Raw genomic sequence first — 25520 nt, 5'->3', positions numbered from 1 at the left:
TCCATATATTTTTACAAATCCTCCATAGAAGATATATTCAGCATGTTGGAGGCTTTCCTCAGAGTCTTTTAACTTTGCAATCCTACCAATGTATTGGAATTTATAAGATTGGATAGAGGATTGTCCTTGAAGCCAGGAAGACAAGATGTATGACCCAGGGCACATGACTTAACTTCTCCAACTATCCCCAACTCTATAAGACTAAAAGTTGTCAATGAGTTGATGATATGTATCCTTGGAGAGTATCCATGCTGGGGATTCCTTACACTAACGAAATTATAGATCCAGACCAAAAAATAAAACAAAACACAAACATAGAAATCAGGTTGTTCACCTGCTTTTTCTCAACTATTGCTATGTGACCACCCCACCTTCTGGTCTAATCATCTGTGCCCCTAATGTTGTCTTTTATGCTGTTTGCCCTGTGCATGTTATCATCAGTAACATGCTGCAATCTATGGCTCACTTTATATAGTTATAACATTTGATGAGTGCTTTGTATGCATTGTTTCACTCAATCCTCACAAAAACTTGTACTATAGGTGCTGTTATTGGTCTCATTTCGCTGCTGGAGAAACTGAGACTGAGCGATTAAATGACTTGCCCAGGGTCATAAAGCTAAAATGTGTCTGAGGCAGGATTGGAGCCTAGGTGCCTGGCTCATATAGGTACTTAATAAATATTTGTCGATTGATTGATGTGTGATCCAAAAAAAAGTACTCTACCCCATGCCCGTATTATGAAGCTAGGTAGTGAATAGATAAGTGCTGGGCTTGAAATCATGAAGACCTTTGTTTGAATTATGCATCAGACACTTAACAGCTATATACAAGTCATTTAATCTAGTCTATCTCAGTTTTCACATCTATAAGGCAGGAAATATAATAGCAGCTACTTCCCATAGTAGTAGTGAGAATAAAAAGAATTAATATATGCAAAGTACTTTGCAAATCTTAAAGTTCTCTATAATTAGTTATTTTTATTAGCTACATACACATACCATTTGTCTTTCTTGACTAGGTAACCAAGGAGCTGGGAGATCAGGGTGTTCCTGAACACTATCCCATCCCCCAAAGTGTCACCTATGGTAAATATATCTGATGCAAAGCAGAACTCTAGAATCTAGATTGATAAAAACAAAACTCATTCCCCAATAAATGTTCAAAGGACATGAAGAGAGAATTTTCAGAAGCACAAATTGTTAATAATCACTTGAAAAACTGTTGTAACTCTAATGATTAGAGGAATGAACATTAAAACAGCTTCAAGGTACCACTTTGAATTCATCAAATTGTTGAAAATATTTCAAAACTATAAAATTCAATGTTGGCAGGGTTGCATGCAGACACATGAAAACAGATTATATTGTTGGTGGAAGTCTTTTTGGAGAGCAATCTGACAACATAGAATAAAAGCTATAAAACTCACCATACCCTTTAACCTTTAACCTATATTAAGAATATAATTTAGAAAAGAATAAAAGACAGAACAAAATCATGGTTGCTTTATTTATAATATGAAAAACCTGACTGGATCAATCATACCACATTGATGTGACAATAGATTATTGCGCTATAAAATTTACAAATATGAAGAATACAAAGAAATATTGAAAGACACCTGAAGCAATGCAGAGTAAAGAAAGGAGAACTAGAACATATATATTGATGACAACTGCATAAAAAGTAACATCAACAAAACACCTTAAGTATACAGAAAAGAGATAAGAAGGCATAGAACAAATAAATCTTTTATGTTATTTTGCAAATGGTTGTTTAAAAAGACATAATGTAAATAGTTCAGATTTTATTCCTCTTAATTTGTTCATACTTGTTGGAACTGTTAAGTCTATGAAAGTTAGTTTTTTTTAAAAAAACAAATTCTAGGCATCTTTTAAAACCTACCTTACTACCCACTTGCTCAGTGAAACCTTCCCAGACCACCTCTAGTATAAGTGTTTTCTTTGTTCTTGAAACTTATATAGCCTCTCTGGATAAGGGAAGGATTTGAGAAGACATGATAGAAGCCTTCAGATAGTTGAAGGTGTGTTAGAACGCAAGGTCATTAAAGGCAAAGACCATTGTTTGTCTTAGTAACCCCAGAGTCTAGCAGACTACAGCCTAGAACATAGTATGTCCTTAATAAACGATTGCTGATTGCTTGATTATCATATGGAAGAAGAAGTAGACTTATTCTGCTTGATCTTGGAGGGAGCAAGACGGAAGAACTGGGACCAAAAAATTCAAGGAACAAGGAATCATATTTTGGCTCAACATAGGGAAGAACTTCTTAAAAACTAAAGATGGGATTTCTGAGAAAGGAAGAAAACAAGGACCTCCTTTAAAAAGCACTTACTATGTGCTAGGCATTGTACTAAATCATTTCTAAATATAACAGAGGATTTTGGCGAACTGAAGTTAAATGATTACACCAGGTTACAGTTAATAAGTGTCTGAGGTTGGATTTGAACTTTTGTCTCCCTGAATCCAGGCCTTGAATCCAGTGAGTTACCTACCTCATTATCTAGCTATCTTTAGTTACATAGGAGGATAAGGTGATGATATATCAGACCATTAGCAGAGTATTTGGGGATAGGAGGGATCTTTCAGAACCCCTACAGTCATACCACATAGGTGACCACCTACAGTACTCTCTTCCATATATAGCTAGCCCTGAAGCTCAGCATTTAGTTAAGTAAACTTGAAAGTAAGTACCCCAAAGTGGCCAACCCAAACAAAGATTTTCCCAGGCTAACCTTGTCCCCAGAGGTACACATGATAGCAGAATGAATGAAATCAGTATTCTCATCCCCTAACCCAACACAAATCAGTGGTCTTCCTGGGCAAGTGGCAGTTGCCACTTGTTTGGGAAGACCTGAGAAACTCATTAGTGTGCCTGCCAATCTGGAATAATTCAATCACTCTACACCTGTGGCCAATTATTTTTCAGACTGTTAAAGTTAAAAATTGGGGAAGTGTATTCTATCCCCACATGAGTCTTATTATGATTCCAACCTTATCTTCCTAAAAACCTCAGTAAATATTGCAAAGAACTGAGTCCAATATATAATGTTCCTGGAAGAGAGTCCTAATTTCAAGCAGACTTTAATAACTATTATACTACTTTCAGTTGTTTTTAAAAATAACATGCTTACTTTTTTATTGTTCATTGGGTTTTCTTTAGGGAGTGTTTCTTGTTGTTCACTCATATATATTTTTCTAGTGAGATCACAGTTGTTAGAAATGGTAAAATACTATTAGGTCATGGGGGCCCTATCCTCTTTATTCATGAAAGACGGTATGCCCAGATAGATATACTAGATCTACATTGGCATCTTGAAGCTGGGAATTTCTAAGACTTGTGAATATGTTATTTCCCCTATAGAATATGACCTCATCAAAGGCAGGAATTATTTAGTGTTTTTTTTCAAGGACCAATGCTTAATAAATGGTTAAGTCAATATAAATCAGTCAACGAACATTGAGTGCCTACTATATGCCTCATAGGGGAACACTCAAAAGTATAAGACACAATCTTTGACCTCAAGAAGCATGAAATTTAATTGGAAAGACAAGTCATGCAGTTATAAAAAATATAATTAATAACACGGGGCAGGATATAGTAAGTGTAGAATGAACCAAACTGATCTGTTAATTTGAGTGGTTTAGATATTTTACATCATCAGACTTCAGAGGAGGTATAGGTTACTCTGGACTGGAATAATCAGAGAGGGCTTCACAGGAAAAAAAATACCTGGTATGAAGGCTCAAACAAAGAAGTGGGATCGGAACTGGATCAAGAAGAATAAAGGAGAGTGTTCCAGGGAGATCAAGATTCCTGTCAGGCATGGCACATGGACATGAGCATGGACATGGTCATGAAAAAATTGAACTCCCTGATTACAAACAGTGGAAGATAGAAGGAACACCACTACAGCGAGTCCAGGAGAGGTTGGCTAAGCAAGGTCTCAGGGATCCATGGGGCCACAATGAAGCTTGGCGATATATAGGTCATTTTGGAAAACCTGCTACTTTGTGGGCTGCTTTGTCAAGAGGATTCAAATGGGGTTTTGGAACATTTTTATTAGTTGTTGGAGTAGAATATTTCCTAACTGCTCCAAAGAATGAGGAGGAACATGCTTCTAAACACTAAAGTTAAGACACAGAGGAATCATAGCTAATTATTTAGAGTGAATGTTTGCTGTTCTATAGTTTGCTTACTTGCCATGTTAAAGATTAATATTAAAATTTCACTTGGTAAAAGAACCTAAAAAAAAGAAGAAGAAAGGAAGAAGGATTTGGATAAATATAGAGGAAAAGAGGTGTTGTACAATGAAAAGTAGCACTAGGGGACCTGGGTTCAAATGCTGCCTCTGGGATTTACTACCTTTGTGACACCCTCTAAATCCTTCTCAAGGTCCCGGTTTCCTCATCTCTAAAATGAGAGGGTTGGACTAGATGGCCTCTGAGGTCCTTTCTGCTCCAGATCTGCAATATGAGCCTAGAATTTCAAGTAGGATAAACAGTATAAGAAAAGATCGAGTGGGAATAGAGTGCTGGAAGAGATTAAGGACACTGTCCTTGAAAGGGCCAAAAGTTTTAGAAAAAAGGAGTTATGCAGCCTCAACTTTCCAAGTCATTGAGAAGGAATGAAAACTGACAAGTATAAAGCAATAATGTAATGTTAAGGCAGTTTGAGAAAGTGGGTTTACTTCAGGTTTTGAACATAAAGACACCCTTGGGTGCGGAAGAGAACTAGGTGCACACTCTATGCTAACTTTTTTTCCCTGCAGGTTAGCGTCCCAGAAAGCTAGGGGGTGCAGTGGATAGACTAATCTTTGTGAGTTCAAATCTGGCCTCAGATACTTAGATTTGTTCATCTCAATTCCTCGTCTGTAAAATGAGCAGGAGAAGGAAATGGCAAAGCACTCCAGTATCTTTGCCAAGAAAATCTCAAATTGGATTATGAAGAGTTGGACATGACTGAGAAAACAACTGAACAACAACTGTCAGTCATCCACCAAACATTCACTGAGCACCTGCGATATGCAAAGACATTCTGGTGCTAAGAAATGAGCTGGCCATGTGGTGATAGTGAGGGATAACAGGTGAACAGCTGGAATGTTCCCCTAGTATCTGTTCCTTATAAGGAGAAAGCCAGGAAAGGCCCCAACACATTGGATTGGGTGGACCCCCTGTGGCGAACCTATGGACGTGAACAAGAATTGTACAGTATGGGCCGGCAGGGCTGGAGGAAACATCTAAGTAGATTCACACAGATCCATGTGAGCGTTTTGAGAATTATATAGAATATAGTAGATCTTGCAAAGCTGGAACATTTTCAGGAATCTGTAAATCATAGCATTGCCTTTGTGAATTTCTGCTCCTTTTCTCTAAAATTTCACGTTATTTCTTCCCCTCCCCACTTGTCAGATTTACTAAGCTCTTTCACTTACATCGTCTAATTTGACACTTTGAATAATTCTGTAAGCCAGGCAGGGCAGGTGTTATATCTTCATTTTACAGTTGAAGAATCTGAGGCTCATTGAGGTCAAAGGACTTGCCTAAGGTCACACAGCTAGTAAGTGACTGAAGTGGACTGAACATTTACATCTACCCTTTTTATATATGTGTGTGTGTGTGTGTGTGTGTGTGTGTGTGTACACATATATATGTGTATATATAATGCACATACATATATATAATACATATATGTATATATTTCTGCTCTCCTACGCCTCACAGACATATTTATACCCAACCTTGGGCAGCATAGTTAATGCCTAGGAAATGGGGAACAATGGGGTTGGGTTAAGTGAACTTATTTTATTTCTGAGAAAACAGTCCCCAAATTTATGTTCTGCTGAAGGTGGGATAAGAAATAGCATCCTATTTAATAAGGACAGCAGCGAATTGTGTTTTAAGGACTCTAAGAATCAGAGAGAAAATCATCCTTGACTGAATCTCTTCAAAAGACTCACATCTAGAGGATTAATTAGGTAACACTGAAGGGTGATTAAGAGGTGGGAATCTCTCATGCTGTATAAGCCCTAAGAATTAGCGCTATTATTCTATTTTGAAGCAATTTGCTGGCCACAACAGCGCTTAGACTTTATTGGAGGGAAAAATACCTGTCCTGCTTTTGAGTGTTTACAAAGACTGGAGCTGAAGCTCCCCTGAGACCCCCATTCTGAGGTTCATCACCCTGGGACTTCTGAGGCTCAACCCGCAAGTCCCAGTGAAGGTGAGCTGTCTGTTACCCAGGCCAGGGAATTAATTATCTGCGAGTCCCAACAGGCAAGTGTAGGGTACTTGAGACTGCCCATTCATCAAAAGAAGTGTATACCCGCCATGGAAACCGCGTTGCTAATAAGTGGAACCCCCTTAGCACATGCAACATCCTTTCCCCGGACATTTTTTAAAGGGTAGTTGGGGGCTATCATTGCACTGATCATCCCTGCACACACACACACGCCTGCCTCTGCCTAAAGGGACATTTGCACATTTCCCATCCTTCTCCTACTTAAAACCATTGCATCATAGTACTGGAACGACCTTACAGATCATTTAGCCCAACCCTCTTTATTTCATAGATGAGGAAACAGAGGCTGATAGGAGGTAAAGTAACTCATTCAAGGTCATGAAGCTAGTAACTGGCAAAGAAAGGACTAGAACCCAGGACTCAGTCCTGCTCCGCGCCAAGCTGTCTCGTTTGTTAATTTCAGTTTCCTCTCCAGACATCATTCATCTAGAACGACTCCAGTTTGGAGAAGGGGTTAAAGGGAATCCAATCGAGTGCCCCGTAGATAGACGAAGAAACACACTATTGCACATACATTCATCTTTTTAAAGGACACCCCCCCCCCCCCAGTTAATTCTGAATTGGAATTCGGAAAGGGGATGAAGGAGAGGAAGTGAAGTGAGAGAGGTGAAGAGGGGGAAAAAAGGCACGGGCGGAAGGCAGCAACCGAAAAGTTAGAGGGAGGCGGAGCCAGAGAGAGAGGAGGCGGAGGAGGAGGAGGAGGAGGAGGAGAAGGACTGCAGGCTTTGCAGGGAGACGGAGAGAGTATGAGAGGGAGGGAGAGCGGTCGAGCGAGGGAGTGAGAGAGCGAGGGAGCGAGCGCGAGCGCGAGTGCGCGAGCCGGGGAGGGTGTGCGTGTGTCTGCGTCTGGTTTGCCTGCGCCGGGGCCGCCGCCGCTTGCAGTGCTGAGCTCGGAGCCCGGCTGGCGGCGGCGGCGGCGGCGGCGGCTTGGGCTGCCGCTGCGGCAGCTGGAGCGGCTGCGGGAGGCGATGGCGCTGTGCATGCCGGGCACCGGTCACCGTGTGGAGGCTGTAGGAAGCCAGGACTCCGAGTAGCCGGGGCTGGAGCCTCGGCTGGGCGAGCCCCCCGCAGAGGACACCCGGGCCGGCGGCCGCGAGCCCGAGCCGGGGAGCTCGGCAGCAGCCGCGGCGGCGTCAGGAGGAGCCGCGGGCGGGGTGGTGGCGGCGGCGACAGCTGCTGGGGTGTGGGGGGGGCGCGGGTGCGCGGCGTCCGGGGCTGGGAGGGGGTTGTTTTCGTTTGGAGCACTTCACTCGACCCCCTTCCTTGGCGCTCCCCTCCCCCCGTCACTTTCCCCGCTCGCCCGGGTCGCTGCTACTGCCGCCGCCGCCGCTGCTGCTGCTGCTGATTCGGGAGGCGGAGGAGGAAGAGGACGCAGTTCCAAAGACTTTGGAAGCACCAGGCGCAGGCTGCATTGATTGATTGACACCTCCCCGCCCCAGTTTTGCGGTGTCCCTCCCGCGCAAAGAGCCTCTCTCTTGGAGTTGTTTCAGTTACTGAGCTGTGGACATCAAGACGAAAAGGGAGAAACTGACACCCCACTCCCCTAAAAAAGAAAAAAACAATCCAGTTTTTTTTTTTTTTTGCATTTTCCTCGAAAAACGTCCAAAGGGAGGAAAAGATCCCGGAGAAAGGTTGCAGGGTCTTTCCTATTCTTCTCCCTCCTCCCCGCCCCGTTCCCCACTCCCCGAAGGAAAAAAAAAATCCCTGGGAGATGGTGACATATGAAGCGAGCCGGGAGGACCATGGTTGAGAGGACCAGCAAGTTCTTGCTGATCGTGGCCGGCTCGGTGTGCTTCATGCTCATCTTGTACCAGTATGTGGGGCCGGGGCTGAGTCTGGGGGCGCCCAGCGGCCGCGCCCTGGCCGATGACCTGGACCTCTTCCCCACGCCCGACCCGCACTACGTGAAGAAGTATTACTTCCCCGTGCGCGAGCTGGAGCGGGCGCTCACCTTCGACATGAAGGGCGATGATGTGATCGTATTCCTTCACATCCAGAAGACCGGTGGCACCACCTTCGGCCGCCACCTGGTGCAGAACGTGCGCCTCGAGGTGCCCTGCGACTGCCGGCCCGGCCAGAAGAAGTGCACCTGCTACCGGCCCAACCGCAGGGAGACCTGGCTATTCTCCCGTTTCTCCACCGGCTGGAGCTGCGGTCTGCACGCCGACTGGACCGAACTCACCAACTGCGTGCCCGGAGTGCTGGACAAGCGGGAGAACGCGGCCCTCAAGACCCCAAGGTAAAAGGGGGAGAGACCCTTTCCATGATCTGTGCCCCGGGGTGTACAACGGGGACACCCTGAACTGGTGGTGGCAGGCGGGGAGGGGGCGCCTTCCGTGGTGCTTTAGTGTCCCCCATTACATGCTTTTTGGCTGCATACCCATTCTCTCATGGACACCACTTTTCCCATCTTTTTACGTTCTCTCATTTATATCTCATTTTTCCTACTCGTGTCCTTTCCTTGACCCTGTCCTCCTTTTTGGCACCCACCAACTCCCTCACCCCATTCCTTTTGCTCCTCTTCTTCCCTGTAAATAGCCCATTCCTTCCCTTATTTCATACTGGGTGTCTTCCTCCAGCCGTGATCCCTATTCTCCTTCTCTACTGAATTCCTCCCTTAATTCTTTTCTTTGCTTGATCTGCCCACATCCACCTCAAAAATGGCCCTCACCTTTCATTCTTGTTGCTTACCGGACAGTTTTCCCCTTCATTCCCTGTCCTCTGGTTCCCCAAGTCTATTCTCTCATTTTGGGGCTTCCTTATGATTTCTTTTTACCTTCCCAGTAATCCCAACAGAGTGGCAGTGTTGGGTTTTGGGGTTGAGACTTCTTGCTTTGGTATAGCTAGTGCCCCACAGGGGAGATAATCTGGTAGGTGATGAGGTTTTCTACACCTACCTCAAGTCCTCTCCCTAGCGTTCACCTTAGGGCATTCGTGTAGCCCTCGATGGTCGTGGTCACTGCTCAGCGTTATATAGCACTCGTTGGCTCTGTAGACACTGCATCCTCCAGGATGGGCAGCACAGGTTTTAAAATCCCTAGAAATTCTCCTCCTCCACCACCTTCATCTTCTCCTTTTCTTCCTCAATTCATTGACTCAGTCAAAGTTCTCCGAACTGGCAAGCCGTTCTCTTCACTTAGTCTTGTATTGATGCCACATACTCTGTGTGTGTGTGTGTGTGTGTGTGTGTGTGTTTAGGAGGGGAGAGTGTGTGTTCAGAGAGTGTTCTCTACCTGCTTCATCTTAAAGCCGTTCATTTACCAGCCCGTGAAAATTGGAATCGATTACTACTCCTCACTAACCTGAACCCTGTAATATGAAGGATATGGCCATGTCTCTAGTGTATGGAGGTCCTAGACTGGATCTTTTCTCCCTACTGACCTTTCTAATGCTTGCCGACAATATGATTTTGTGCCTCATGGAGCCAGTAAGCTTTTCGTGGGCTTCTGTCACCCTTTCTCTTTCAATTAGGACTCAGCAGCGGGGTTCCTGCACCCTGATCCCAGGGGGCTGATGGAGGTTAAGGTATTCCCAAAGACTGAGTTCATCCGCTTTGAGTGGAAAGAACAAAGACCTGTGTGTCAATTTACTGTGTGTATCACTGAGTTGGAGGCTGGGAGAAATCTACCTGTTCTGTTTGTAGCTTAGTTGCCCTCAGCACCCTTAGGCAAAATTACCTTCAAGTTCAAAACCTTATTAAAAAACAAGCCAACAGAACTATCTATCGTGAGACCTTTTCCCCTCCCCTTACAAACAGAAACAGGTCGGTTGGTGAATTTATCTGGGCATTGAGTTTTCTTTAAAAAAAAAAAAATCAGGAATGTCTAAAATGGACCCAACCTTTCTTTCATGTTAGTCTGTACTCTTCGAATCAGGTAGAGACCATGAGCTGGATATCCAGCACACTGTAGAGAAGGCACTAATGTAGCCGCGGGGGAATCTTGAAGAGGTGCTTATTAGCTCTGGTGCCAGCTAGTTTGTTTAGCAGCTTGCTCCTCAAACCTGGACCTTGGTTTCTAATAAACATCTTTTTTTATTTTTTTGTGAGACGTGACTGATGTTTTGTGCTGGGGATCAGTTTGAGTGAGGGAATCTTGAGCTATTTAGTAACTCTCACTGTGAAGACTTTAGACCCTCAGGGCCTGAGTGGTGCCAATTTCCTACTCATTTAAAAAAATGGGATTTTTCCCTCCATTGTCAATGTTTATGTTGGGTTAGCTTTCTGGAGTGACCCCCCCCCCCCAACTGCCTGCCTTCTTCGGACCTTCTTCAAGTTTGGGAACAGGTCCAAGTGTTAGTTTTTCCCCCGCCTGCCTTTTGTTTACCTAGCCCAGAGCTGTTTGCCTAAGGACTGAGTTTTCCAAAATGCAGGGGCTGCTGTGATTTCTCCTTTGTTTGTTGTTACTGGCATTGGCCAAGTTGTGTGACAAGTTGGTTTTGGGGTACCTGCTGGCTGTGGGTAGGGAGTTGCCTCCTTCTTAGGAGCTGGGCTTATCATAGATGAATTATCAGTTGACTGGGTAAGGAGGTTGCATGGTCCTCCCATGCTGCCCCAGACTAATTTCATCAGATACCAATGAAATTAGGGTACCTGAGCTAGAGACTTTTTAAGATTAACCTTTCCTTTATTTTGTTTTCCAAAAGGATACTTTTTCACATTGTCTTTTTTAATGCCAACAACTCAGGGATGACCCGTTATTTCATTTCATCCTGTTCACTATCTCATGTATGCCACGGTTGCTATAAGCTCTGTAGTTTTTGGATTTGATTTGTTTTTTAAACCTGGTGTCAATGAATCCAGGGGCTGTTCCTGTTTTACTACCAGTCATATGCCCTTTCTAAAAAGCAGAACCTTAACTAAGGTATATCTTCCTTTTACTCACCTTGCCTTTTGAAACTTGGAAGGTATTCAGCAGGGTCCATCTGCAAAAAAGCCGTAAGCCAAAATTCTCAGACTTTCCAAGGAATTGGGGTCTTATCATTGTACAGGCTAGGCATGGTACATAAACTCCCAGTGTAGTTACACCCCCTTTTATTGTTCTGGTGCTCCATGTTGGATTGAACAATGGGGGAAATCTTAGAACCATCGGAAGATCACAGGATTCTGTGTTCCGGTGACTGATCATCATTGAACAAAGCAGAAAAGGGACAGGGTAGATGTGCTAACTTAGTAAACAAAGTCGGCTGATTGGACAAGAGCTTCAGCTGTTTCCTTTTCTTGTGGCTTTCTAAATCCTGACTTATCTATAAATGGGTATTGCTTTGGCTGCCGCTTCTCAAAGTTGTAGGGAGGAGGGGAAATGTATGTGCAAAATACATGCTTCTTCATCTTCAGAGACTTTACAATCCTTTGAAGTGATGTTGGTGAATCAGAGATATCTTAGTTTCACATCAGGAAAATTCCTTTCTTCTTTCTGTGAGCGAGCTTGTGCAACTCAGCCTCTTCAGACTAAATTTCATTTTGTGTAGACTATGTAATGGTCCCCTGTCTTAATTTTTCCTTTCCTCCACTTGCTTGCTGAACCCCTTTGCAAACTACTCAGAGACCAGTCAAAAAGTGGAAGAAAAGCTAAAGGGATGGGAGTTAGGAGGAGTTGGGGTTGGAAGAGGCACCTCTTTGCAGGTGAGGTCACAAAGAATGGCAGATCTTATCTCCTTATTCCTCTATTCCCCTTACCCCCATAACCAAACATACGTTTAGATGAAACATGGTTCAAGAGCAAGCAGTTGGAAATGAGCTCTAATTAACCGAAGATGAAATTTAACAATCTGAGTTCCTTCCTGCCATCTTACCTGCCCAATTGATCAGGGTATGAAAGAACTCCAGCTAAGTAGTGTTTCTCAGGGCCATGGGTCACAGGGGTGGCCTTGAGATGATAAAGCATGATATTTCTTCGTAAAACTCAGTTTAAGTACTAGTAGGCATCTGATTTGTAAAACTATATGTGTTCTCTATCTCACTGGGACTATATTGTGGCTTCCGTATTACTTTTTCCCCCCTCTCTCTCCCCTCTCAGTTTAATTTCTGTTTCAAGCACTGGGTAGATTGCTTTTTTAATGAGCCTCCTCAAGAGGCTAACTTAATCTTGGCTTTGTATGTGCATAAGCCGGTCTGTCACCAAGGTTTACCTGCTGAGCTATTCATTGAAACATTTCACTAACCAGCGTTGGAGAGGTTGGGGAGGTTGGGGAGGAAAGCCCCCATCTGTCTAGAGACCTAGGAACTGTCTAAATATGGAAAACACCCTTGTGAATCTAGGGGAAAGCATGAGCTTTTGCTGCAGTTTTTAGAAATCCTTTGTTGTCTCCTTTTGGAATACCTGTATCAAGTCTCTCCTAGCTTCTTGAGACTTTTTGTATATTAGTTTGAATTTTGGAAAGACAAGTCCTAAGAGATGCTTACGGTTGTTGTTGTCTTTCTGGGAAAGCATGAACTTTCACAGTTTCTTATCCCTTATTTTCTCCACAGTGACTCATTTGCATTTGATGAGAGTTGGCCTATGCTTTTAGGAGCCTCAGAATACTGAGATGAATGGAAATGAAAACATTTTATAATTACTTTCTGAGATGAAGCTTGGAAATCTTTAAAAAACATTAATATCTTTTTCTTGGGTAGGGGGGAATGGGGGAAGCAGGCATTTGTAATGTTAGGAATTGAGTTGGCAAATGTTTGTCTTTCATTTTGTATGGGTTGTATGCTGTCTAAACCCTGGGTTGTGTCAATATTAGCCAGAGAGGTTTGGCTAATGTTCAGTCTTTTGATAAAAAAGCCAGGCAAGTTTTGCCCATGATCTGACCAGAGAGAGCTGTCACCCACACATAATTGAAATGCTAATAATTACTGGTCCTTAATGATGCTGATTTAGTGGTCATACTTGCTTTGGATCCAGGGTGTTGATGTTGAAAGTTCCTTGGCACTTTCAAGTTTGTATCAAATGAGAGAATGCTTACGGAGTGCTTTATAAACCATAAAGTGCTATGTAAATGTAAGCTATGATTACATAGCATGGTGTAGTAGAGGCAACTGCCTAGGGAGGTATTCTGTGGATAAAGGAAGTGAATAAAGAGCTGGCTGTGGAGCACCACAAATGTTCAAATCCTTTCTCTGATCCACATAGGACTTTGTGACTTTGGGCAAGTCACTTAATCTTTCCAAACTTTCTTTTTGGTAGCACCCTATATCAAAGTAATAGAAGCTCTGGAAGGAAAAAAAAAAACCCCAACAACTATTATTGGCCAGATAACCCAAGCAAAAGTTGGTGTTAATTGTAATTTGGACTTTACCGATTGATAATTTATGGATAACTTGATTCCTTTTTCTCTCTCATCTCATCCCTCCTTTTCTTCTTCAAAGGGCTAAACTGTTGTTTTAAAAATTGTTTTATTGATCTTTTTTTTTAACATTACTATAACTTCTCAATGATACCACTCCCCCCAGTAGAACCCTCCCTTGTAACAAAGTACAGGTGAGCAACACACTCATAAAAACACACACATTTGCCATGTGTGACAACTTATACCTCATTCCATACCTATAAAGGCCCTACCTCTTAGGAGAGGTTATTGAGGAATCACATTTATTATCTTCTTAGCCTTCTTAAACTTTCCTTGAGATGGAGATTTATTTTAGTGAACTCCAAGTCATAACGTTTTATTTTGTTTGAAACTTATATTTTTGGGGACTTGAGGCTCACCTTGCCTCCACAGATCTTAGGTTCACTGACGCATTGGGATGTCTTCATTTGGGGACTCTTCCTAGATCATTCATTAGATTTAATTACACTTGAAGTGAACTTCCTTGGCAGCTAGGCAAGGTGACGTTTAGGAATGATTATAATTGTGTTTATTGCATATGATCCAGTCACCCAGGAACTTCCATATTTAGTACTGTTGCCTCCTTTTAAATAAAACATGTAGAAACAAGAGTTTACTCATCATGATTCTTTATGGCCTCTAGGAACTTGAATTGTTCCTTATATAACCCTCCTGTCTGACACATCAACATTCTTTTATGAGTCATACTGAAAGAAATCCAAGGGAAGGAGTGGGGTATTCAGGTGTTTAAGCATGAGTTATTACTATGCTCTACAACCTGTGTATGCTACTCTAGGGCAGTGTTGTCAAACTGAATAGAAACAGATTTCCAAAGGCTGTACTCTAACTTAGAAAACCACAAATTAACATTATCTATGTAGTATTGTATTTTTATTTATTTTTGCTAAACATTTTCAATTCCATTTTAATGTGAGGTTTCTGCTGCAGCAAAGTTGGAAGTTTTAACACAAAGGCTGTGAACTTGACATCTCTGCTCTGCTGGGAGAGGGGAGGTCAAGGGAGGTCAGGAAGTCTAGGATACCATCCCTGTACTAAGTATGCTTAACTGTCTAGTTGGGAAGATAAGACTATAGGAAAAGATAACTAAAAATAAAATGTACAAGCAATAAGTTCTAGGGTTCTGAGGAGGTAAAGATATCTGTGAGTCTATCATAAGGTTAGGGATTAGAGCTAGAAAGGATGTAAGATATCATGCAGTAATAGAATCACAGATTTAGATCTGGAAGAGACTTTTAGGGTCTATTTAATCTAACCTCCTTGTTTTTAATTGAAGAAGCTCGGGCCCAGAAATTTGATGTAACTTGTCCAAAGTCCCCAAAACAGTAAATAATAGGATCTGAAATTCAAACTTTAAGAAAACACAAAGCAGGAAGAATAGGGGTAGACCATTCTTATTGCACTCAGAAAAATTCGTTAGCTATTATTTGGGGGCCTGTATAAAAAGTAAAATGTTAATGTTTCTTTCTTCCCTTCTTTCTTTCTTTCTTTCTTTCTTTCTTTCTTTCTTTCTTTCTTTCTTTCTTTCTGTCTGTCTTTCGCCATGTGTGACTTCTTTTTATATTCCATCAAGTTACTCTTTTGCTTCAAAATTATATTGCCAGAAAGGTTTCTCTAGGAACAATCTATCACTCTGTGGTTTTACTGTACCAGCTCCTCTATTACTTTCATTTTCTTTTTTTAACTTATTTTTTTAATTTAGCAACAGTCTACATTGCCCCCTCCTAATTACCTTTCCCCATTGAAAAAGAAAGATTAAATCTTGTTATCTAAATTAATGTCTTGTTTTTACATCATCTTTTTTTCCCCCAAATCAATCCCTTCCCCTTGCCAGTGAGGCTCTGAGTTCAAGTTCAGTGCTCTTTCCGCCACACTGCCTGTCCGACACCATGCATCTTTGTCAGAGAAGTTAAAGGAAAAAAATGAGACACAAGCTAGGCTTTGAAGAGTGTCAAGATGCTCAGAAACACGATTCCAAGTTGTTAGGTTTTTAAAATTAACTTCAGAAAAAAATGAGTGAGGAAGGAAATTTTCAAATCACTCACTGCCAACATGTTTTTAACACAGCACTTCTGAATTGTGAGATGAGTTCTTCTCTGTAACTCATGCAGTCTCTAAAATGTCACTGAAATGGTGAAACCAAATCTTCCTGCTCATTGATGTTGTTTGAAACTCATTTTCTTCCCAAGTATTTTAAAACCAATAAACACAATAGCACCAGTGTTGACTGGGGGGGGGGGCAAGATTGCCTAGAGTTTGGCTTATGCAAAACAAACACAGGCCTGGATTCAGAATGCCACCTGGGCTCTCTTCTTTGTTCCAAGGGTCAAGGTTTTCAGTCTCTACTTGTCATTTCCCTCCATCCCTATTCCAGGCTTCCATGTTTCAGGCTGGAGACTATGGTATAGTAGACAAATGACAATTCCAAAATCATCGTGGCATAGCTTTTCTTTTCATAAAGGGATATTGGTGGTTAGTCATAAGAAGAAATAAAAGCTCTGGACTTGGAGTCCAAGGAAGAACTAAGTTCAAAAGACTGTTCAAAGAACTGAGTTCTACCTCTGACACTGGCTGAGAGATGATGGGCAAGTTTTCCTCATTTGTAAAATGGGCATGTTGATCCCTGGAGTATTTACCTCATAGGGTTGTTGGGACAATCAGATGAAGTAATTAATATAGGCAGTGTTTTGCAATCCTTAAAGGGGCCACATACATGTTAGCTATTACTGTTTTTATTGATGGCTGCTACTGCTTCTGGAAAAGTCAGGTTGTGATGATTTGCAATTCAGAATTCTTCTGAAGATGTCTTTAGATGAAAGGGGTTCGATGGGAGGTTGCTTTTAAAAAGAGAGGACAAGTCTTTATGTCCCAGAAACTAAGGTGCTAGTGACTAAAGAAGAATCTGCGTAGCCTATAAGAAACCAGAGGAATGTAGTCTTGTAATTGGAATGGACCTCAAAAGTGATCTGGTCCAGCCCCCTCAGGACTCAGGCTCAGAAGAGCTAGGTTTGAGTCTCAGCTCAGCTGTCACTTAACCTTTTGCCTTATCTGTAAAATGGAGGTGATAATACTTGCCCTGCCTATGTCACAGGACTGTTGGGTGGGAGCATCAGCTTATATAAAAATGGGACACGGCCTTGCAATCCATACAAATCTGAAGTGATATTATTTCTAGGGTGGTTAGGAAGGGCTCACTGTCCCTTGCCCCACCTGCTGGATGAGGCCTGAAATAATCCCTTGAAATTGAAACAAAGCCTTTTATTGACCCTAAAAGATTTGTGGTATAAGCTGCAGGTGCCTATAAGTCACTCAGAGCTTCTTTATCTTTTATTATCATGTACCCCTTTTGGGAATCTGGTAAAGACTATGGATTCCTCAGAATGTTTTTAAATGAATAAAATAAACTATCTAGGATTAGAAAGAAAATCAGTTATATTGAAATACTTGTCAAAATGCTAAAAACAAAAGCAAAGCAAGTTCACAGATCTCAGGTTAAGCATCCCTGCTAGGAGGAGGCACTCCATGACTTAGATGCATAAGAAAAAGAAGGGAAGTCAGAGCCTTGATGGGGGTATGGGAGACAGTAATAAGAGTGGGAATGGGGAGCTGAAGGTATTAAAAGTCAACCCTACGGTGCTGATAAAGGCCAAGCTATCGTGTATGAGGGAAGAGTTTTAAGAGGAAAGGAAACAACTAACAAATTTCTGGTTTTTTCGAGTATAGCATGTATTCAATTTCATTCAGCCAGTACCTATTAAATACCTACTATAATAGTCAAGGGGCAGCTAAGTGGTGCAATGGATAGAATGCCAGGTCTGGAATCAAGAAAACCTGAGTTCAAATCTGGCCTCACATGCTAGCTCTGTGACCCTGCGCAAGTTACTTAACCCTGCCACGGTTTCCTCATCTGTAAAAAGAGCAGGAGAAGGAAATGGCAAATTCCACTCTAGTGTCTTGGCCAAGGAAACCCCAAATAGGGTCTTAAAGAGTCAAATATGACTGAAACAACTGAACAACAGCAACGATCAAGGTACTATTTCAAAGATAAAAACCCAGTTCTTCCCTAACCTCAAGAAATTTACAGTCTTCTAGCAAGAGAAGTACTTGGGGGACCGGAGGAGGGAATCTACAGAATTTCAAAAAAACTCTTTCTGACTTTAAGGAATTTACAGTTTAGTTGGGAATATATCTTTAACACTCCTTGTTCCCAGTCAGTCAGTTCAGAAGCGTTTATTAAGTACCTGCTACATGCCGGGCACTGTGCTAGATGTTGGTGATAGGGAGACAAAAATGAAACAGTCTCTGCTTTCAGGAGGCTTATAATCCCCAGAAATGGCCCTGGGCTGTGATGGCGGATTCACTGGCTCTCAGATTATACCTCTTAAACTGGGTTTCGTGTTGGGCTAGAGTTCAATGGGTGTGACTGGAACCAGTTGTTTTACATGACATATTTAAAAGGAGATCTTTTTTGAGGGTAATTTAGTATGCCCACTCCTATCTTTTGATTTACTGGAAAACATTTGGCAAAATTCTGTGAGTAGCATGAAGAAGATGCGTACTGTATCTTTTTAATTCTGAATGATAGTTGCTGATGAGATGATACGTCAGATACTCCTTTGTAGAATTAGAGGGGTTGGTCAAAATAGCACTCTCCCTCTTGAAGTTACTTTGTATTCCTTTGAATATGATTTTTAATCCGGTCCCCCAGAAGAATGTAAGCTCTCGGAAGGTAAGAACTATTTCTTTTATTGTATTTATAACCCCAGCCTTAACACTGCCCAGCAATAGAAGATTCTTACTAAATGTTTAATCAGATTTGTTGAACTGAATTAATCAGTGGCATTTTTGAACACAGCGTGGAGAGCTTGTCGTTGTTATCTGCTCTGTCATACAGCAAATCTCATTTAATTCTTACTGATTCAATTCAGTTGAAGTCCCCAAAGCTCACTCTTCAATCCAGTGGCACTGTTTTCCTGGCTGTTCCACAAACAAGACCTAACATCTCTCAGCTCTGAGTATTCCCTCTGGCTATCTTTCATCTCTGGAATGTTCTCCCTCCTTCCCTCTGACTACTGACCTTCCTGGCTTCCTTTAAGTCTCAACTAAAATTCCACCTTCTGCCTTCCCCGACCCCTCTTAATTCCAGTGCCTTCTCCCTGCTAATTGTTTCCTATTTATTTTGCATGTAGCTTGCTTTGTATGTTTTTGTTTGCATGTTGTCTCTCCCATTGGGTTGTAAGCTTCATGAGGGCAGCAACTGTCTTTTGCCTCTTTTTGCATCCCCGGCATTTAGCACAGTGCTAACATTAGAAGAATCATGACCAAAATGGGTGTCTGGTACATATGTAACAAATCCCATATTTCAGATTCACTTACTTAAACAACTGGATCCCCTTCTTCCTTATTCAATTCAAGGCATTTATTTTCAGTGCTTTTTATTTTTAATTTATGAAATAATACAAGATTTTCCATAACATAGTAGAATAAAAAATAGATGATTGCACACAGAACTGCTAATCTGTTGTGTGCAATTTGCTATTCCTTTTAAATATATAATAAAGTTATCATGTAAATTTCTTTTTTTTTCCCTCCCCCCAGAGATGGCTACCATTAGACACAAATATACACATACACACACATATATGTAAAATCATTCTATACATGCTAATGTTTATCAGTTCTTTCTCTGGATGCAGGTAGCTTCTTTCTTCATATGGCCTTTGTAGTTAATTTGGGTATTTATAATAGTCAAAATGACTTAGTTACTCAAAGTTGTTCTTATAACAATCTTGCTATTACTGTATACAGCGTTCTCTTGGTTCCACTCATTCTGCTCTTCATTATTTCATGGAAGTCTATCCATGTTTTTCTGCAGTCAGCGAGCATATCATTTCTTACAGCATTGTAGTATCCATCACAATCACATACCACAACTTGTTCAGCCCTTCCCCAGCTGATGGGCATCCCTGCAATTTCCAGTTCTTTGCTACCACAAAGAGAGCTGCTATAAATATTTTGGAACATATGGGTTCTTTTCCTTTTTCCCCCTAATCATTTTTGGAAATAGACCTAGTAGTGGTATTTCTGGGTCAAAAGGCAGTTTAATAACAATTTGGGCATAATTCCAGATTAAATACATTGACTATAACATCTCCCCCGAACCCCACCCACCACCCCACTGGCCATGGCTTTCCCTCTTAACTCCTGATGGATAGTCTACTATGATGTTCATTAAGTTCAGAACTGTGTGGGGGGGGGGGGGGGTGTGGGTGTGGGTGGGTGTTAGCTGTGTATCTACTTGAAAATCTTCCCAGACCAAGATAGTCCTCATAAGAAAACTGCTTGGGTAATTTTTACAATTTGTTCTGGATTTGTTTTCAAGGATCTGGAAAACAAACAAATAAATATCCTGTGGGAAATGCTGCCCAATTGGGTTGGGGTGAGTTGGGTGGAGGAGGGTGGGGAGGAATTACAAAAAAATTATCTTTGCCATTGAGGAGTTTTACAACCTTTGGGGATATGAGGAGTGGGGTGGGGCTAGTATATACACGCATGACTTTGTAAGCAACAATACCAGTCAATATATGAGAAAATGTCAAAATAGGAAAAATAAAAAGAAAAATCACAATGGTCAGTACTTGAGCTGGACCTTGAAGGATGGATAAAATCTGAATAGAAAAGAGAGGATCTGGGTGGGTAGGCATTCCAAGTGAGGGAGTAGCAGCAATCTTCCCGCCACTCAGATGTGGTTGGTCTGGTGTGGGGTCGCTACTTAGGGAAAGTTTATTTTTCTTTGGAAAAGAAAAAAAAAGAAGAATGAGGTACTTATCTTAAAATCCAGACTGAAGCCCTGAAGTTTTCTGCCCAGTGAGCTTTAAGGATACCCCTCAGAATAAACAAAGGCGAGACAGTCTCCACCAGTCAAATTCCCTAGGAGCTCTTTGGTTGCTTGCTATATAAGTTTCTTTGTAGGATAGGCAATATTTCATCTGATTACCCCACACAGAGTCTGGGATGGGTTTGCCCCTTTTAAATGTGTCCCTTTAGGAGTTCTTGTGTTGGCTTTTTGTTTTTTGGATTGGAGAGGGGGGGAATTTTTGTTTGTTTTTTGGTGCTCACAATGTCTCAACCCCAAAAACATAACTAATAATACAATTGAATGAAAATAATGGAATGTTTAGTGACCTAAACAGTCTTAAATTCTCTTGTGATGCTGCCTTTTCCCAGAAAAGTTTTGTATACATTTTTAAGTTCAATCCTTTGTCCCTTTTTAGGCACTGAGTTTTTTATTCATTTGAGTTGTGGCTTTCTTGAGACCTTTAGCTTTTTTTATTAAAAAAAAAATTTGAGGAGGAAGGCCCTAAACCGTTTGAACAGTGATGGCAATTGGTCAGCTCTGGCTTGTGTTGTCATGTCTTACATTGAGAAAGACTTGATAGTTCTTTGGTACTTCTCTCTTCTTATCTCTCTCTCTGTCTCTCTCTCTCTCTCTCTCCCTCCCTCCCTCCTTCCCTCCCCTTGTGTGTGTGTGTGTTGTGTGCGTGTGTGTGTTCTACCTTCTTTCATTAGAGCCCTTAAAGGAAAGGAGTTATTTGAACTGAGGACAAAGACATTGCGACTTACTTGATTGCTATGTTTTGAGACCCTCCTGTGCCCTTGAAATGAAATGCTGAGCCTCATTCAAAAACGAACCCTTTAAAAAAATCATGCCCTTTGTGCACAGTACTAAAACCTCTGTTGAGAAATTCTGCATGAGGAAGCCCTGGGTTGAGCAAAGCTTCCTAAGCTCTTCAGGATTATTCAAAGGAAGTGAAAGTAAATTGACCTATATACCCCAAAGTGGTTGATCAGAAAGAGGTAACAGGAACTGAGTCTTGTCCGATTGGAGGAAGTAGTCATTGGTTGGCATCTGTGACTTCCTGATTACTTTTGTGTTCTCAGGGGTAGGTAAGAAGGTAGGTAAGAATTTTGAAGGTAAGAATTGACCAGCTACCCTGTGACCATTTAAGGACTCTTCAGTTCCTCCAATCTAAGATTTTGCCTCTGATGTCTTTTTAATGATGACCTTGAATCATAAAATAAACAAAGCACCAAGGATGATTCTTGGGAGATCATGGCTAGCCTTCAGTGATACCTTCTCAAAACATTAGGAACACATACTCCAAACAAACTTGTTTTCCAGTATGTTTCTGTTATCCAGAAAATTATCTAAACCTGTTTTGACACTATAAAACGTCAGTCTCTACCACCTCTTGGGATAATGAGTTAATAAATTGACTTCATACTGTATGAAACTGTACTTTAATATACATCTCTTGGGGGGGGGGAGGGGAGTATCAGTATGCAAAAATCTACCTCTTTCATTTCATTTCATTCACTTCATTTCAATAAGTACAAAACACATGCCATAGGCCCACTTCATGCTGAGACTACAAAAGGAGTATGTCACGTCATCCCTGACTTCAAGGTATTTATCATCTGGTTGGGGAAGGAAGACCTGAGCATAAGTAATAATACAAGGCAGAGTTACAGATTTAATACCAAAATGTGTGTTATAAACTATAGCCAATGGGAATTCAGAGGTGAAAAAGTCTTTAACATGGTTTGGGGAAAAGGGTACTAATTTTCCACTTAGAGGTCTAATTTCTAATCCAGGCTTTGTAGCAAATCACAATGGGGAGGAGAAAGGGGAGAGGGAGGAACAGAATTTGAAACTAAAAATTAAAAATAAGAATTTTTAAAAAAACACCTGAGCCTTAGTTTTCCATCTGAAAAAGAAGCCCACTGAACTACATCATCAATTTCTTTTTTAAAAACATTTACTTACTTATTTTTACTTTTCAGCATTCACTTTCATAAATTTTTTCTCCACCTCTCTTCCCTCCCCCTCCCCAAGATGGTGTGCGATCTGATATAGGCTCTACATATATATTCTTAGTAAACATATTTTCACATTAGTCATGTTCTATACAAGAATTAGAATGAATGGGAGGAACCACGAGAAAGGAAAAACAAAACAAAATTTAAAAAGAGAGCAAATAGTATGCTTTAATCTGCATTCAGACTCCATATTTCTTTCTCTGTATGTGGATGGCATTTTCCATCATGAGTCTTTTGGAGTTGTCTTAGGTCCTTGCATTGCTGAGAAGAGCTAAGTCTATCAAAGTTAGTTATCACACAGTGTGGCTGTTGCTGTATATAGTGTTCTCTTGGTCCTGCTCACTTCACTCAGCATCAATTCATATAAGTCTTCCCAGGTTTTTCTGAAGCCTGCCTGCTCATCATTTCTTATAGCACAATAGTATTCCATTACATTCATATATCACAACTTGTTCAGCCATTCCCCAACTGATGGGCATCCCTTCAATTTCCAGTTCTTGGCCACCACAAAAAGAGCTGCTATAAATATTTTTGTACATGTGGGTCCTTTTCCCATTTTTATGATCTCTTTGGGATATAGCCCTAGAAGTAGTATTGCTGGGTGAAAGGGTGTGCACATTTTTATAGCCCTTTGGGCATAGTTCCAAATTGCTCTCCAGAGTGGTTGGATCAGTTTACAACTTCACCAACGATGCATCAGTGTTCCAGTTTTTCCCACATCTTCTCCAGCATTTATCATTTTCCTGTTTTCTCATGTTAGCCAATCTGATAGGTGTGATGTGGTACCTAAGAGTTGTTTTGATTTGCATTTCTCTAACCAATAGTGATTTAGAATATTTTTTCATAGGTAGCTTTAAATTTGCTTGTTCATATCCTTTGACCATTTATCAATTGGGAATTGACTTGTATTCTTATGAATTTGACTCAGTTCTCTGTTTATTTTAGAAATGAGGCCTTTGTCAGAGACACTGGTTGTAAAAATTCTTTCCCACTTTTCTGCTTCCCTTCTAATTTTGGTTGCATTGCCTTTGTTTGTGCAAAAACATTTCAATTTGATGTAATCAAAATTATCCATTTTGCATTTCATAATGTTCTCTGTCCCTTGTTTGGTCATAAATTCTTCTGTTCTCCATAAATCTGACAGGTAAACTATTCCTTTCTCTTCTAATTTGCTTATAGTATCAGCCTTTATATCTAAATCATGTACCCATTTTGACTTTATTTTGGCATACGGAATAAGATGTTGGCCTATGCCCAGTTTCTGCCATACTATTTTCCAATTTTCCTAGCAGTTTTTGTCAAATAGTGAGTTCTTATCCCAGAAGGTGGAGTCTGGGTTTATCAAACAGTAGATTACTATTACAAGAAGAATTTCTTTTCTAAATCCTGTGGTGTGGTCAAGAAAGGATTCCTGGAGAAGGGAGGTCTTGAGCTGGGCCTTGAAGGATAGTTAGGACTTGTATGATAATAATAAAAAATCTCATTTGCATATTTCTTAAAAGGTTTTATAGCCTGCTTTCCTTATCACCATTTTGTAAGATCAGTTTTGTCACTTATTATCCCCATTTTATAGACAAGGAATTCAAGATGATAAAATGTTAGGTGTTATTCAACAAAGACATGATTATGATTCAATTTAATAAACTTTTATTAAGTGCCTCCTACTTGTAAGGCATGATGCTAGGTTCTAGAGATGGTAAGATAAAAATAACATACTTCCTTACCCTCACAGAGCTTACATTCTATCCATGCAGAGCAGCAGAGAAAACTTTATAAGTGGAGGAGCCATATAGAAAAAGGCATAAAGGTGTAAATGAACATGACATAAGCCAGAGAAAGTGAAGAAACCAATCTGACGTAAGTACAGGGTTCACATTCAGGGAGTGGTGGGGTACAAAGTTAGATAGGCAGGAGACATGACCTATAGAATTCTTAAATTATTGTCAAGTTCCTTGATTGAGAGCTCAGGTGACAGAATCTTTTCTATTCCAGATGGAGATCCAGGTTACCTTAACAGTGGGGCAGAAGGTGAATTTTAACAGGCCCCGCCAGTGTCTGAGGGGGCTTCACCCTAGAACAAAGCACAAGACAATAGCCTCTGGCCCAGAGTAGCCAGTCACCCAGAAAGGAACAAACTTCAGAGAGCAGAGACAAAGCCTTGTATACAATAATGATGCAACAAAATCTCGTTGACTGACTTTAGCATCTAACTTTTCCCCATCTCTAGTCCAGTCTTTAAGTGAGGCCAAACATAAGCCTTTCAAGTCATTTGTGACATTCTCTGTGGGTGCACTCATGCATATATGTATAAATAAATATGGGCTTACAAAGAGTGTGTATTTGGGTTGGACATCCTCATGCTATCCCATGGAGTCATGTTGATGTGAGCAGCTGCCGCCTCTATTTGCATAAAAAAACACAAGGGGAAGAAAATCAGAGAGCAAATCAATAATTGTTTTAAAAATATAGTAATTGAAGGGATTAAAAACTCTGGAGTTAATCGTTTGCAAAATTGTAGCAGCGATTTCTGCCCCTCAATTTCCCTTGAAGTTTTTGGCTGCCTTGGGTGACCCACGTCCGTAATGCTCAGTTAGCTAATCATCTGGACCCGAATCATTCTCTCTCTCTCTCTCTCTCTCTCTCCTTCTCTCTCCTTCTCTCTCCTTCTCTCTCTGTCCTTCTCTCTCTCCCTCCCCCTCCCTCTATCTGTCTCTCTCCCCCCTCCCTCTTTCTCCCTCTCCTCTCCCCTCCTCCTCCTCCTCCCCTCCCTCCGTTCCCCCCCCCCGTCTACCCCCCCCCCTTTCCTTTGCTGGTGGTACATGTGGCAGACTTATAGGGTAGTGGGAGGGCCGAGTATGCTGGCTGGCATGGTTAAAGGTTTTTGTTTAATTCCTAATCCTTCAAGAGCTGATGGAAGAGTGAAAGGAGATCATGCCTTTCTAAGAAGGCTTTTTACCTCTATCTCCTCACCTTGAATTGGTAGAAGG

General features: G+C 41.3%; 1 protein-coding gene across 1 annotated transcript in view; it reads left to right on the top strand.

Annotated features, from left to right (window-relative positions):
• The first annotated feature begins 7546 nt into the window (after nt 1-7546).
• Nucleotides 7547-25520, top strand: part of HS6ST1 (heparan sulfate 6-O-sulfotransferase 1) — a 294236-nt gene continuing 276262 nt past the window's right edge. The window contains exon 1 of the mRNA XM_036743453.1: nt 7547-8560. Coding sequence (XP_036599348.1) covers nt 8043-8560 — 518 coding nt within the window. The 5' untranslated portion in view covers nt 7547-8042. The remainder of the gene's footprint in view (nt 8561-25520) is intronic.

The sequence above is a fragment of the Trichosurus vulpecula genome, chromosome 2 (genome assembly GCF_011100635.1).
Source record: "Trichosurus vulpecula isolate mTriVul1 chromosome 2, mTriVul1.pri, whole genome shotgun sequence".
NCBI lineage: Eukaryota > Metazoa > Chordata > Mammalia > Diprotodontia > Phalangeridae > Trichosurus > Trichosurus vulpecula.
The sequence above is the reverse complement of the archived record's forward strand: the minus strand, read 5'-3'. Positions and strand labels throughout refer to the sequence as shown.